Source organism: Lucilia sericata, unplaced genomic scaffold (genome assembly GCF_015586225.1).
Source record: "Lucilia sericata isolate MDLA Ls3-8-SP2 unplaced genomic scaffold, ASM1558622v1 Contig000164F_arrow, whole genome shotgun sequence".
NCBI classification, from domain to species: Eukaryota; Metazoa; Arthropoda; class Insecta; order Diptera; family Calliphoridae; genus Lucilia; species Lucilia sericata.
In genome coordinates, this window is record NW_023994193.1 from 489,525 (window position 1) to 503,633 (window position 14,109).

A 14,109-nucleotide genomic window follows, 5' to 3' on the forward strand; every position below is an offset into this window, starting at 1 on the left:
TGGCGTGAGCGTAGCCAAGGAGTATTCGAGTTTAAGTTTTGAAGATGAACCTTGCAGATGCCCCAGGGACGGCGCTGTGGCGGCTCAAAGTAGGGTACCTACGACATGTAAAATTTTTAAACTCGTGCCATTTTTTTGTTTTTCACCCAAATAGATTTTTATATTTTCTGAAAGCGCTCGACGAGATCTTGAAAAAACATGCTTGGACATACTACTTATCTCTTATAATACCCGAGTTATAGGCATTTAAAAATTTAGTGATACAAAATTTACCATACCTTGGTCCGCCTTTTTTTGAATACCGTGCGTAATTTTGGACCAAATGTAATCTTGTTAGTTAGACAACAAAATTTCAAAATAATTTCAATAATATACAAAAAATTTCAGATCAATATCATTTACAGATCCAAAAATATACGTTTTTTAATTTAAAAATTCAAAAAATTTTAGGTTTTTGCCGTTTTTTGCCAAAAATGTGTCTTAACTCTTTTATTTATAAAATAAAATTTTCTTTAAGAACATATAACAATTTTATAGTTTTCTAAAAGGTATCTTTACGCAGAACGCTTTGGCGTAAAAAACTTGTCCTATTTTTTGAAAATGTTGCCACTGCGTCCTTCCGAATATGACCTATTTTTTATCAAAACTTCAACTTTGGGCGACATGTTCTAAAATCCCAAAGCTAGGATCAGAAAACTGAAAGCAGTTTTGGAAACCTCAATATGTTTTCTATTTACTCCAAAAGTATTTTCCCAGCCCTGAAAGAAATGTGGACCCTATGGGTAAAAAGTAAAAAATCCCATTTTTGGGATTTTCATTCCTATTTTTGGGAATTGCGGGATGCCCTTTGACTTTTTCAATTTTTTTTGCATTTTCTTATTTGAAATTACAAATTTAACAAGCGTTGAAAATTTCATTGAGTTTTATTCATAAATAAAGATTTTGTCATATATTACATATTTGTATAATTTCTAAAACTATGATTTATATCAAAATTTTAATAGGGTCGCAGATATCTACAACAATTTAGTCCATATTTATCCCTTAATATCTTTTTTTAGTTAGATATGGAAATTCTCGATTCTTTACAAAAATTTTCAAGCCAATATCTCAATTACATTCAAAAATATGTTCATTTAAACCTGTATCCTTTAATTTCATATTTTTCATATTGTAGTATTAAATATGACAGAACATATTCAAATCTTATATTTACCTATTTTCTATAATATAAGTAAACTTCTCAGATTTTAAGTACCATATTTAATAAATCTACAATGAAGATTACATTAAAGTACGAAGAGTTGTGTTCCGTTTTATGTAGTGTATCTTCAAAAGGGCCAGAAAGAATTGAAGACATTTCAAATTATATAAAAACTACATATAGTAGAAAAGTAGATAAAACAGGCATATCAAAAATTGAAAACTTTTTGATGTAAAAAGTAAGTCTGTGGATGGAAATCAAAAGAAATTTCGATTAAAATTTTGTAGTTGGATGGAAACTACTACGGAAATCTCAACTTACAACACATCAACAGGAGCGCCTTACAAGTCATACGAAGACTTATGTTCAAGGTCAAAAAAAAAGAGGGTCACACAAAAACTTTTTTCAATCTCAAATGAGGAAATTGCTGATACATTTAACGAAATGCTGAAAAACGAAAACCAACCTATGGATGCCGTACATATTGCAACTATTCTTCCTAATGCATCACCAAAACGACTTAAGCGAATTGTGGAAAGTATACCAACTCCAACATCATAATCAAATTTTACTGAAGAGGAAGCAATAGCGCTTATGTTGGAACTGGGTCTCAGTCGAAATAAGTACCAAATATTAAGGAAAGCTCTGCATGAAAAAGGACACAATATATTACCATCATACAAGGCGATCCAGGAAAAAAAACAAACTATCCTACCATCACCTATTGCTGTTAATGATGTGGAAGCTTGTATTGATATATCATCTTTGCTCGAAAACACAGCATCAAGAATTCTGTCAGACTTTTCAGAAGACCAACTAAGGAAAATTCATAACTGTGATGTTATCTTAATGTGTAAGTGGGGATGTGACGGTTTATCAGCACTTCCAGAATACAAACAAGCTTGTGGAAGTCGGACATTAGCAGACTACAAAAGTGTATTTATGTCATCATTAGTGACATTACGAATTCGTTCATATTCCCTTAATCCATCATCGTCAAGCATCGGAAATTCATTTGAAGATATATGGATCAATACAACTCCGGGTTCAAAAAATTTTTGTACACCCATTGGATTTGAATATATAAAGGAGTCAAAGAAAACAACAAAAGATTTAGTGGAATATTTAAAAGATGATATAAATGCACTGGAGCCCATTTGCATAAAAATAAAGGAATTCTCTATTAACGTATCATATCAGCTAAGCTTAACAATGATTCTTCTTCTTCCTTCTGGAGATGCTCAATATGTAATGAGAAAAAGTCGCAATTCTCAAATATAAACAAAAGCAGAAGTATTAATGAAGAAGTCCTGTCTTTCGGAATTTCACCACTTCATGCCAGAATACGAATTTTGGATTACTTTTTACACATAGCATACGACCTCAAATATAAAAGTGTGCCAGAGAATCTTACTAAATCAACAAAAAATAATGAAGAATTGAAAGAACTGAGAGCTGCGGAAAAAAGCAGAATCCAAGAAGAATTTAAAGTTCAGATGGGATTAAACATCGACAAACCACTTCCAAGTTGCGGTAGTACAAATGACGGTAATACGGCGAGAAGTTTATTTCGTGATTTTGAAATTACTTCAAAAATAACTGGAATTGACAAGAAGTTGCTTCGAAGAGTTAACACTATTTTAATGGCACTGAATAGTAAACATAAAATTAATGGAAATCGATTTGGGGAATATACATCTGAAATTTCTAAATTACTTGTATCTCTGTATCCATGGAGGGAACTAACACCAACAGTACACAAAGTATTGTGTCATGGTCAAATAATAATTGAATCGAATATTCTTCCACTTGGAGAGTTAACAGAAGAAGCCCAGGAAGCGAGGAATCAAGATTTTAAGCATGTTCAACTATTCAGCTCAAGAAAATGCTCCAGGCACAGAATGAAGATATTTTTAATAGTTTACTTCTATCTTCTGATCCTGTTCTTTCAACTATGCGAAAAAGATGGATTTGTTATGAAATTCTATCATCTCAAAACAAGGAAGATTTAAAGGACTTATATTACCTTCAGGATATGTATACCGATATGACAGATTATTTTATAGAAAATAAGTAGTGTTAGGAATTAACTATATAAGTAGGTTGTAAGAATTAATTGTATTATGTTTAAGATAAACAGTTCAAATAAAAAAAGCTATTATACTAACTGATGATATTGTATTAAATTGTGTTTTATATTTCGGTGGGCGGGAAAGGTGGTTTGTGTGGGGTGATTTAGGTGTTGTTGTGCGTGGCTCATAATAAAATTATAATTTTTTTATTGTATATACAATGTTATAGTCTTTAATAAAATAATTAACTAAATAATTTTTAAAAATTGTCCAAATATTTTATTCAACACCAAATGTATGTTCCGTCATACTTAATACTAAAATTTGAAAAAGATGAAATTAAAGGACACAGGTTTAAATGAACATATTTTTGAATGTAATTGAGATATTGGCTTGAAATTTTTTGTAAAGGGTCGAGAATTTCCATATCTAACTAAAAAATGATATTAAGGGATAAATATGGACTAAATTGTTGTAGCTATCTGCGACCCTATTAAAATTTTGATATAAATCATAGTTTTAGAAATTAAACAAATATGTAATATATGACAAAATCTTCATTTATGAACAAAACTCAATGAAATTTTCAACGCTTGTTAAATTTGTCATTTCAAATAAGAAAATGCAAAAAAAAATTGAAAAGGTCAAAGGGAATCCCGCAATTCCCAAAAATTGGAATGAAAATCCCAAAAATGGGATTTTTTACATTTTTGCCCATAGGGTCCACATTTCTTTCAGGGCTGGGAAAATACTTTTGGAGTAAATAGAAAACATATTTAGGTTTCCAAAACTGCTTACAGTTTTCTGATCCCAGCTTTGGGATTTTAGAACATGTCGCCCAAAGTTGAAGTTTTGATAGAAAATAGGTCATATTCGGAAGGACGCAGTGGCAACATTTTCAAAAAATAGGACAAGTTTTTTACGCCAAAGCGTTCTGCGTAAAATTGTTATATGTTCTTAAAGAAAATTTTATTTTATTAATAAAAGAGTTAAGACACATTTTTGGCAAAAAAACGGCAAAAATCTAAAATTTTTTGAATTTTTAAATTAAAAAACGTATATTTTTGGATCTGTAAATGATATTGATCTGAAATTTTTTGTATATTATTGAAATTATTTTGAAATTTTGTTGTCTAACTAACAAGAGTACATTTGGTCCAAAATTACGCCCAGTATTCAAAAAAAGGCGGACCAAGGTATGGTAAATTTTGTATCACTAAATTTTTAAATGCCTATAACTCGGATATTATAAGAGATAAGAAGTATGTCCAAGCATGTTTTTTCAAGATCTCGTCGAGCGCTTTCAGAAAATATAAAAATCTTTGTATTTGAAAAACAAAAAAATGGCACGAGTTTAAAAATTTTACATGTCGTAGGTACCCTACTTTGAGCCGCCACAGCGCCGTCCCTGGGGCATCTGCGGGGTTCATCTTCAAAACTTAAACTCGAATACTCCTTGGCTACGCTCACGCCAAATCCCGATCGGATTAGCCGTTTAGAAATGCCAGATTTATTTCCAAAAAATTTCGATTCTGCCCCACTGTGCACTAGGATAAACATTATGAAAAACCACACAGGATTAAAAAAGAAGTGGAAGCTTAAAGCAAATTTGTCACAAAAAAGTATTTAAAAATGTTTGTTTCAAAAATGAGATATTTTTTTATTTAATTTTTTTTTGTCTAAGCTAGTCATATAATCATTTAAAAAAAAATGTATACTCCCTGTGGGATACCTTAACTTATTGGATGTAGATTTGATTTTAACTCGAAAGTATCTTTGTTTTGTATATGAATCTAACATTTCGCTCTAATGAATTGGTAAGAGAATGTTTAGTTTATGTAGCAAACCTTCATGCCATATTCCATCAAAGGCGTTTGAAACATCCAAAAATACGGATGAACATATTTCTCTGTTTTTTAAAGCATTTTCAATTGTATGTGTTATCCTATGTATTTCTTCGATTATACAGTGTTTTCACGGAATCCAAATTGGTGATTTGGTGTAAATATATTTATTAAAACTTAAAATTATTATAAAACAAATATCAATCCCACTTTAAAAATTGAAAGTATGTAGTTTCATTCCGAAAAAAAAAACGTCTTTATTTAAAAAGCAATAACTAATTTAGATTCCGTGAGCTCTTGAGAATATTAATCCATTTTTATTTGGACAATAAATATTAATTATACCCTACACCACTTTAGTGGAGAGGGTATATTGGGTTTGTGCTGATGTTTGTAAGATACAAAAATATTTGTCCTATACCCACCTTAAAGTATACCAATCGGCTTAGAATCGTTTTCAGAGTCAATGAGCTATGTCCGTCCGTCTGGTCGGCTGGCTGTCCATGTAAACCTTGTGCGCAAGATACAGGTCGTAATTTTCAAGACAATTGGATGAAATTTGGCTCACACGCTTTTTTTGACCCAAGGGCGAAGCCTATTGAAAATGAATAAAATCGGTCCATTATTTCACCTAGCCCCCATACAACAGAACCCCCCGAAAAGGGCTTCTGAGCTCATAATTATGTTAAATATACCTGTATATCCATAAAAAGCGGCACAACTAAGTTTTATGCAAGCCTTGATGACCTTGCCAAATTTCATAAAGATCGGGCCTCATTTGACCCTAGCTCCCATACAAAGTCCCCTTCAGAAAATTACATGAATATCCAAAATTAACTCATAAACACAAATATCGCGATGAAATTCAGCACAAATAAATATTATATAAATATGTTCACAAAACTTTATCGGGCTTGGTCCATATTTGCCCCTAGCCCCCATATAAAGCCTCATATGGTCGCCCGACTATACTTTCTTACTTGTTTTTCAAATGCAATTGTTACAGTCTTATTTATATTTTACTTTTCTGATTCCTCTTAACATCAAAGTTTTTTTAATTTTTGAGTTAAAAAAAATCAAAAAATTTGTTTGATGCCACAATCAAAATATTTTGTGTGAATGTAAACAGACCCTAACACGTGATGAATCCGTTCGCGTTAATCATTTTGATCGCGGGGCGCAAAAGTTATAGCGGTTTTCACCTAAATATTTAAAAAAATTCTTAAAAATAGTATTTATATATGTTATATTTGAAAAAATGCACATAATTGTAAAAATATTTCAAATTCGGCGCATTAAATACAAACCATAAGATTTTAAAATACACAGTAAAAAATTTCATTTCAGTATTTTTTTAACTTGTTGCATATAGTTTTTGAAAAATCGCGAATTAGTAAAATTTAAGAAAAAAAAAACAGTTAATATCTGAATTCTACGAGCTTGATTTATAAGGGAATGCAATTAAAAGGGAATTAATTAAATATTTATAGAGTGATGCTTTTTGATGCTAGGTACATTTTATTTGACTCACAAAACCTAAAATTATTTTACTTTTTTGATGCGCCCCAGTTTTACATTAAAGTATTAAGAAAACTTACAAATTCTGACGAATTTTGAGCATCATCCATGATGTGCCTTGGCAAAATGTGATAAAAGTGACGTCTTTGTAGCTTACAAGGACATTTTAAATACATTTGTGATCCCAAACCATTGTGTTTCTCATTATCTTCATGTAAGAAAGTATTAATCGGGCGTGGCCGACCATATTATACCATACACCAGTTATGAATATTAAATGTGATTTATTTTTCATAATAAAGCATTTATCTTCAATATTACCTTGTTCCGATACATTTAAGCAATTTATAGATGAAAAACAAATTTTCTGAAAGAGGCTTTATATGGGGGATAGGAGCAAATATGGACCAAGCCCGATAAAGTTTTGTGAATGTATTTATATTTATAAAATATTTATTTGTGCTGAATTTCATCGCGATATTTGTGTTTATAAGTTAATTTTGGGCATTCAAGTAATTTTCTGAAGGGGACTTTGTTTGGGAGCTAGGATCAAATGAGGCCCGATCTTTATGAAATTTGGCACGGTCTTATATAAGACTTATATAAAACTTAGTTGTTCTCATTATGTGCTCAGATGCCCTTCTCGGGGGTTCTGTTGTATGGGGGCTAGGTGAAATAATGTACCTTTTTAACCATGTTCAATAGGCTTTGTCCTTGGGCCAAAAAAAGCGTGTGAGCCAAATTTCATCCAATTATCTTGAAAATTGCGACTTGTACCTTGCGCACAAGGTTTACATGGACAACCAGCCAGCCGATGGGTATACTTTAAGGTAACCACTAAAGTGGTTAGGGTATAAAAATTAATTTTTGCAAATTTTTTAAAAAGTTCAGAATATGTTTGCATTCGAATATTTTTGTATGCTCCTCCGATTTTATATTTCAAAATAACAAAAACCTCAATTTACGCAATAATTCAAATTATTTCCTATATAAGTGGGGATGTGCAGCGCTTGGTTCATATTTGAACAAGTAGGAAAGTATAGTCGGGCATGGCCGACCATATAATACCCTACACCATAAGTATATTTTAAAAATTTTTATTTTTCATAAGGAAACTTTTATGTTGAATTTTACCTTAATTGCAAAGTATGTAAGCAATTTTTTGATAAAAAACAAATTTTCTAAATGAGGGTTTATATAGGAGTATAGGTCAAACATGGGCCGATCCTCATTAAATTTGGGAAAAGGATCTATTTTTAAATAACAGTTAGTTTTGTTGAGTTTCATTGCGATACAAATTGTTACAAGTCAATTTTAGACGTTTAAGACATTTTTTGAATGGGGGTTTGTATGTGGGCTAGGGTCAAAAACATCAGCACAAACGTACAATACCCTCCCCATTATAAAAAATTTACGTTCAAGTATTCCAACTTTTGTGGCAGTCTTACCCATCTCCTATTCAGGGCACATTAACGAGATATATACCATACTGTGTATAATTACATCTGCCAACCATTGTTGTCACAATTTTTGTATTTTATTAAAGGTACGTTCACACCTATCAAATATTTGACGTTTTTTATCAAATATTTGTTGGCTGTAATGTGAACACAAAATATTTTTGAAGAGCAAACAAAATATCAGCTGTTTTTCGTGAAACATTTTTATTTGTCAACCTACAAATATTTTCTTAATGTGAACACCAAACATGAAACATTTTTGTTAAACGTTAAAAAAACTATTTAATAATATTTTTTACGATTTCATAGAAATTTCTGCCTAAAAACAAAAAATTAAATACATTTTTATTTCATAATGTGCTTAAAATTAGTATTTCTATTTTGACGTTTTGTTTGAAGAAACAAAGCCAAACACAATTCAATACAAATAGTAAAAGTTTGTTTGCCCGGTGTTCACATTACAACAAATAATTTTGTAAAACAATTGACGGATAAAACAGTAAAAAAACAAGATTTTGTTTGCAGGCAAAGAGGAACATAACAACAAGAACAGCTAATGCGCAACCAAACCAAAAGCCAAAAATATATGTGTTTATATTTACTAAAAAGCTATATCATTGAATAATAACTTCTATATATTCTAAAATTTCATTTAATATTGTTTTTCATCAAAATTTTACAACAAAAAAATACAAATTACATTTCAATACCTTGTGCAAGTGGAAAAGAGATAGATAGACTTGCACAAGGTATTGAAATTACATTTCAATACCTTGTGCAAGTGGAAAAGACATAGATAGACTTGCACAAGGTATTGAAATTACATTTCAATACCTTGTGCAAGTGGAAAAGAGATAGATGGTGGATCTTTACTGTCATGTTGTTGCTATTTAGTATAGTCAATGTAGCGAAAAACCTTGGTTGTTTGGAACGGTTTATAGCGATTTCAAAAAAATCGCTATAAGCCCGGAAATAACCAAATTATAAATAATTTTCATTAAATTACATATCTATAAAATTGAAAATTATAGAGAATTGTTTATTATTAATATATTTTTATATCCATTAATATAATAAATAATTGTTTAAATAAATTGAGTAATAAATTAATTAAATAATTTCTCAATTAATTACTAAACTTCGCGGACCCCTTGAGGACCCCCATACATATTTTGATATCTTATTGTTCTAAATATGTAATTGTTCATCCGAAAATTGTCATAGTCCATAAATCCCAAGGTCAAGCAGATGTAGATATGTCATTTCTATAAAACATAGTAGAAAAAATAAAGGTATAGCCGTTCTCTCTTTTCGTAGCCATATTAAACTTCTGACGTTTGGGCGAATTATTATTTTATTGCTTAAAATCGTGCTACCATATCTACCTTAAAAACCTATGTTTTTTGTTTACTTTTATATTTCTTTTTCAAATGTCTGTAAAAAATATTTTTTCAAACATAAATTAAAAAATATTATAAATAAAACAAATAACCCGTGAGATTACAAAATATAAATCAAATAATACTATCTACCAAAGTCTGTTGCTTCCAAACTTGTGTGTCGGGAGATGCTGGCCAGCATTATATGGGAGTTTCAACATACCATCAAAGAAGAAAGTTGCTGACGTCTTTGTTCTAGAGAATATAATTTTGTTTAATAAATAGCGAAAATGTTCTGATCAATCTTATATCGTACTAATCTAGCAGCGCTCACGATATTTGATAGTTTTACTTCTTCAGGACCATCGTATATATTGTGTGTATGTATGTCCGGTAGGCCATTTATTAACACTAAAGTCTTATAATATCCCTTTTAATCCAGTGGCATACTACGTTTTACAAAAAGGAAAATATCCTTATTTTGACCTGACTTTAAAACGGAATATGCCAGTGGATTCTATTTTCGATTTTCATTGCACACAGGCGACAAGATCTAGGAATACCAGTAAATCAACCAGTACCTTTTAGCAATTCAGAAGCACGTCCTGAAGTCCCTTAAAAAACCCAAACACTAAATTAAGTCATAGTGTCCATGGACGTTGACAATTTTAAAAGTGTCACAATGTCTACGAGCAAAAGGACATACATTTATCAAAAATGTCTTAATATAGCGAAGCCGGTATTCGAAATACCCTAGAATTTAAAACACCCTTACGAGGACACTTTTTTAATCCAATCCAAAATGCAACATACACCAAATTTAGGAGCAACTCTTTTCGGGATGAGAGTGTCCCTTTCTTTATATCTAAATAAAATTTCCAAAACTTTTCTTTTTTAAAAGTGTCATAATGTCCATGGACATTGTGTCACTGGACATTATGATACGCCACCAAGAAATTACCATTGAGTAGAAGAAATTCCAGCGAATTTATGGTTAATCACCTTCATTCGTTCTTTATAAAGTGTTAGTTTATATAAAAATATAAAACAATAATAAAACATTTATTAAAACGTATTTATAATCGTTTATATTTGCAATTCACAACAGTTACACTTTTGTAGTAAACAAAATTACACATTTTTTAATTCTGATTTCCTAAATATAATTTCCCTTTTAAACTGTGTGGCAACGTTTTTATTTATTTGTTTACAAAAACTAAATATCAAAAAATCTTATTTACGTCAAAAAATTTTTCATTAAGAGAGAACGGAGTTACCTTGTTTTTATTATACCATGCTATAAAATATTCCCGTACATTGAGAATAATTAATATTTCAGAGAAGTTTTTGAAGATAGAATGACTTCATTGTTGAAATGTTAACATGATGTTTAATTTTATGATCGTGAGATCTTTCACGTTCATTTTTCTTTAAGGTAACGAAAAGGTTTCTTCATCAAATATCGTCGACAGTGCTTAAAGAGTCATGTTGCAAAAATTTTTTGCGATTGCAGACGGGTGAACTGAGTATGTTAGCTAATTTTTCGGGAAAGTAATATAAGAAAGTTGAACGGAATACGTTATCCGCATAATATATGACTTGAACTCTTTGCGAAAGTACGGTGAATTTTACTGCATGGTTTTGACTATTTACGCATTTTCTGATGTTAATTTAATAATATTGGTCGACAAAATCAAGTTAAAATCTGTGTATCACGTCGGAATGGAATATTTATATTTAAAATTACCTGGATTAACGTATTGAAAACGAATAAAGAGTCACCTCTGTTTCGGAAATATATTATTTTAGTCCTTCCAAACAAGAACACTTTTGTTTACAATTTGACAAACTTAAATCTGCGATAAGCTTGTCCTTGAATTATGAAATGTGGCCTAACTTCATACTCCGAGATAACAGTATCTCTTATTTAATTGTAATTTGGGAACCGTTGGACTAGACTGCAAACTAGACTATAGATGCATATATTATGTAGCATAACTATATATAGTATGTTGTTACCAACCAATAAATAACAAAACAAACAACAAAAATAATAATTATCATTAATTTACGCAATTGCTTGAATTTCAATTAAATGTCACAACTTTGTCTCAGATTTATATTTTATAAAAAATAAAATAAAACCAGTCATATAAGCGACTATTTACATTTTTGTATGAGGTGATAACACTCATTTTCAGAAAGATCAAATAATTATTTTACCAAAATGACGTAAATTATTTGACTTTTGGTGTTCACATTGATGAAACAATGAGAAAATATTTATTTGCCAGCAAATCAATTTGTTTTATGAAAATCATCCGCATTGCTGTTTGTTAACATGAAATATTTTATGTTCAGATTCGACAAACAAAGTTTTTTCAATCGTGTTATATATTAATATTATACACTTTTATTATAAAAATTTAATTTTAAACCTAATAAAAATAGTTAAAATTAAAACAAATTGCCAAATTGCTTTTTTCTTGCATGAAAATATACGATATTCTGTGGCTGCAAAACATGTGTGTGTTTGAACCAAATTATTTTTGCACTGTTTGATAAAACAATACCATCAAATATTTGTTCAAGTCTGAACATGAAATAAATATTGCGTTTGTTTGACGCAACTTTATAAATATTTTATAACAAATATTTGGACCAAATATTTTACAGGTCTGAACGTAGCTTAAGAGGCGTCAGCGCCCGGTCAAAAAAACTAAAAAATTCAAAATTGGAAAAAACCTGGTGACAGATTTCAATATACAAGTTCTAGTACGTAAAGAGATGTCACACGGATAAGCTTGTAAAGAACTTATGACCTAAGTGTCTTTAGTTAGTACAATAGTGAATAGTGTTCAAAAGTTTAAAGCTATGGACAAAAACATAAAAAGAAGGTGAAAAAATTAGTTAGTTACACACGTTTTTTTTAATTTTGTAAACTTCCAAAACCGATTACGTTTAGAAATAAAGACCTAGAGTTTTACAATTTTGCTATTTTTAGGCTGGAAGTATTGTGTAAAGTTATGAACAATTTAGTTAAATTTTAAAGGAATTAACAAACTTTGATATTTGCTCATATATCCATCAACAAAAAATTTAAGTACTCTAAAAAGAAAATAAAAAAATACTCCTCGAAAATGACTTCAAAGGTAGTGAATTTGGAATCAGATAAAAATAACTTCCCTGTGTTAAAGGCAGGGGACAAAGAATTCAAAGGAATAATTCTAGACAGGTTCGACAAGGTGTTCATTAAGGCATGGGTGATTGTAGGTGGAATTGGCGGATTGTTAAACATAGGGCTTAATTGAAAACTGGGCGATATTTAAAAAAACTTGGGGGAGAGTTTGAAGAAATCAAACTCAAACGGTATTCAACGGTTTGTTCCATAATTAATAGCAATCAGATTGGGAAGTTGGGAAACTGTCATTTAACCAATTTGAGGGAAATTGTTGTTTGCATCTGATGATGGGTATGAAATATAAATTTTCGTCACAAATAAATAGGAAAAGCACAGGAATGTAAATATCGTATTATAAATTTAACAGAGCGTTTTTAGATCGAAATATTTTTTAAAAAGCGTCCAAAATTAACGTTTGTAATGTAATGGTTCCAGTAGAATTTCAACCGCTTTTCTGTGTGAAAGCTTGTTTTCAAAATTGTTACAGGGTGTTATATTACGCGGCGTTGCGTAATGTTAATATGTATATTAAAACATTATTTTCTAAAAGTGATGATTTCTATAATACATAGTTATTTTTAAGATATACCCCCCAAAATCTCATTGTCTTTTTATTTTTTTATTGTTCATAATTGCGTTATGTAAAAACCATATTTTTTTTAACACATTTTTAAAGGTTTGGTCAATTACTAATGAAGGAACATAATTTTCGACAAGCTAAACAATGTTTTAAAGATGCTTATGACTGTTTTACACAAATTCATGGAACTGATAACGAAGAGGCTTTAACAATTTTAAATAATTTAAGCGTAGTTTGTACAAATGTAAGTACCTACTATTATTATTTATGTATATATTTATTTATTTATATATTTATTTTATAATATTTTAGATGGAACAATTTGATGAAGCTAGAAATTATATTTTAAAAGCTTTAGAACTAGTAAAAAATATAAAGGATGCAACACAGGAAGGTATTTTATTAGCAAATTTGGGATTAATTTATCTACGGGAAGGTTTAATTAATGAGGCAAAAACTGCTTGCTCTCAAGCATGGAAAAGTGGAAAATCTAAGAACAATGACTCCGCAATTGAACAAGCTGAATATTGTCTTAATGAAATAAAAACACAAACAGAGAAATAAATGAGATTTATTCAATTAGATTTAAAAATAGTTTGTTTATGTTGTATTGATATAAATAGCGAATAAAATGTTAATTAATACTTTATGTACAATGTCAAAAATAAATAATTTTATATTTACCAGTTAGAGTAATGCTATGTTTCCATTGGCTTCAAATTTACCAGATTTGCGTAAACCTATTCGAGGTGTTTCCACTGAGCTTAATCGTTTTTGAGATTCGAATTTTCGAACAAATCCTGCCATATAACGAAAATAAAATAATTTTTTTTTTTAAATTTAAACATTAAAAAAACTTACGGGTTTAATT

General features: G+C 29.9%; 1 protein-coding gene across 1 annotated transcript in view; it reads left to right on the forward strand.

The window, feature by feature from the left end:
* Nucleotides 1-13,887, forward strand: part of LOC119601441 (tetratricopeptide repeat protein 19 homolog, mitochondrial) — a 142,365-nt gene extending 128,478 nt beyond the window's left edge. Inside the window, exons 3-4 of the mRNA XM_037952377.1 lie at nt 13,335-13,482; nt 13,551-13,887. Of these exons, the coding sequence (XP_037808305.1) occupies nt 13,335-13,482; nt 13,551-13,802 (400 nt within the window). The 3' untranslated portion in view covers nt 13,803-13,887. The remainder of the gene's footprint in view (nt 1-13,334; nt 13,483-13,550) is intronic.
* The last annotated feature ends 222 nt before the right edge of the window (nt 13,888-14,109 follow it).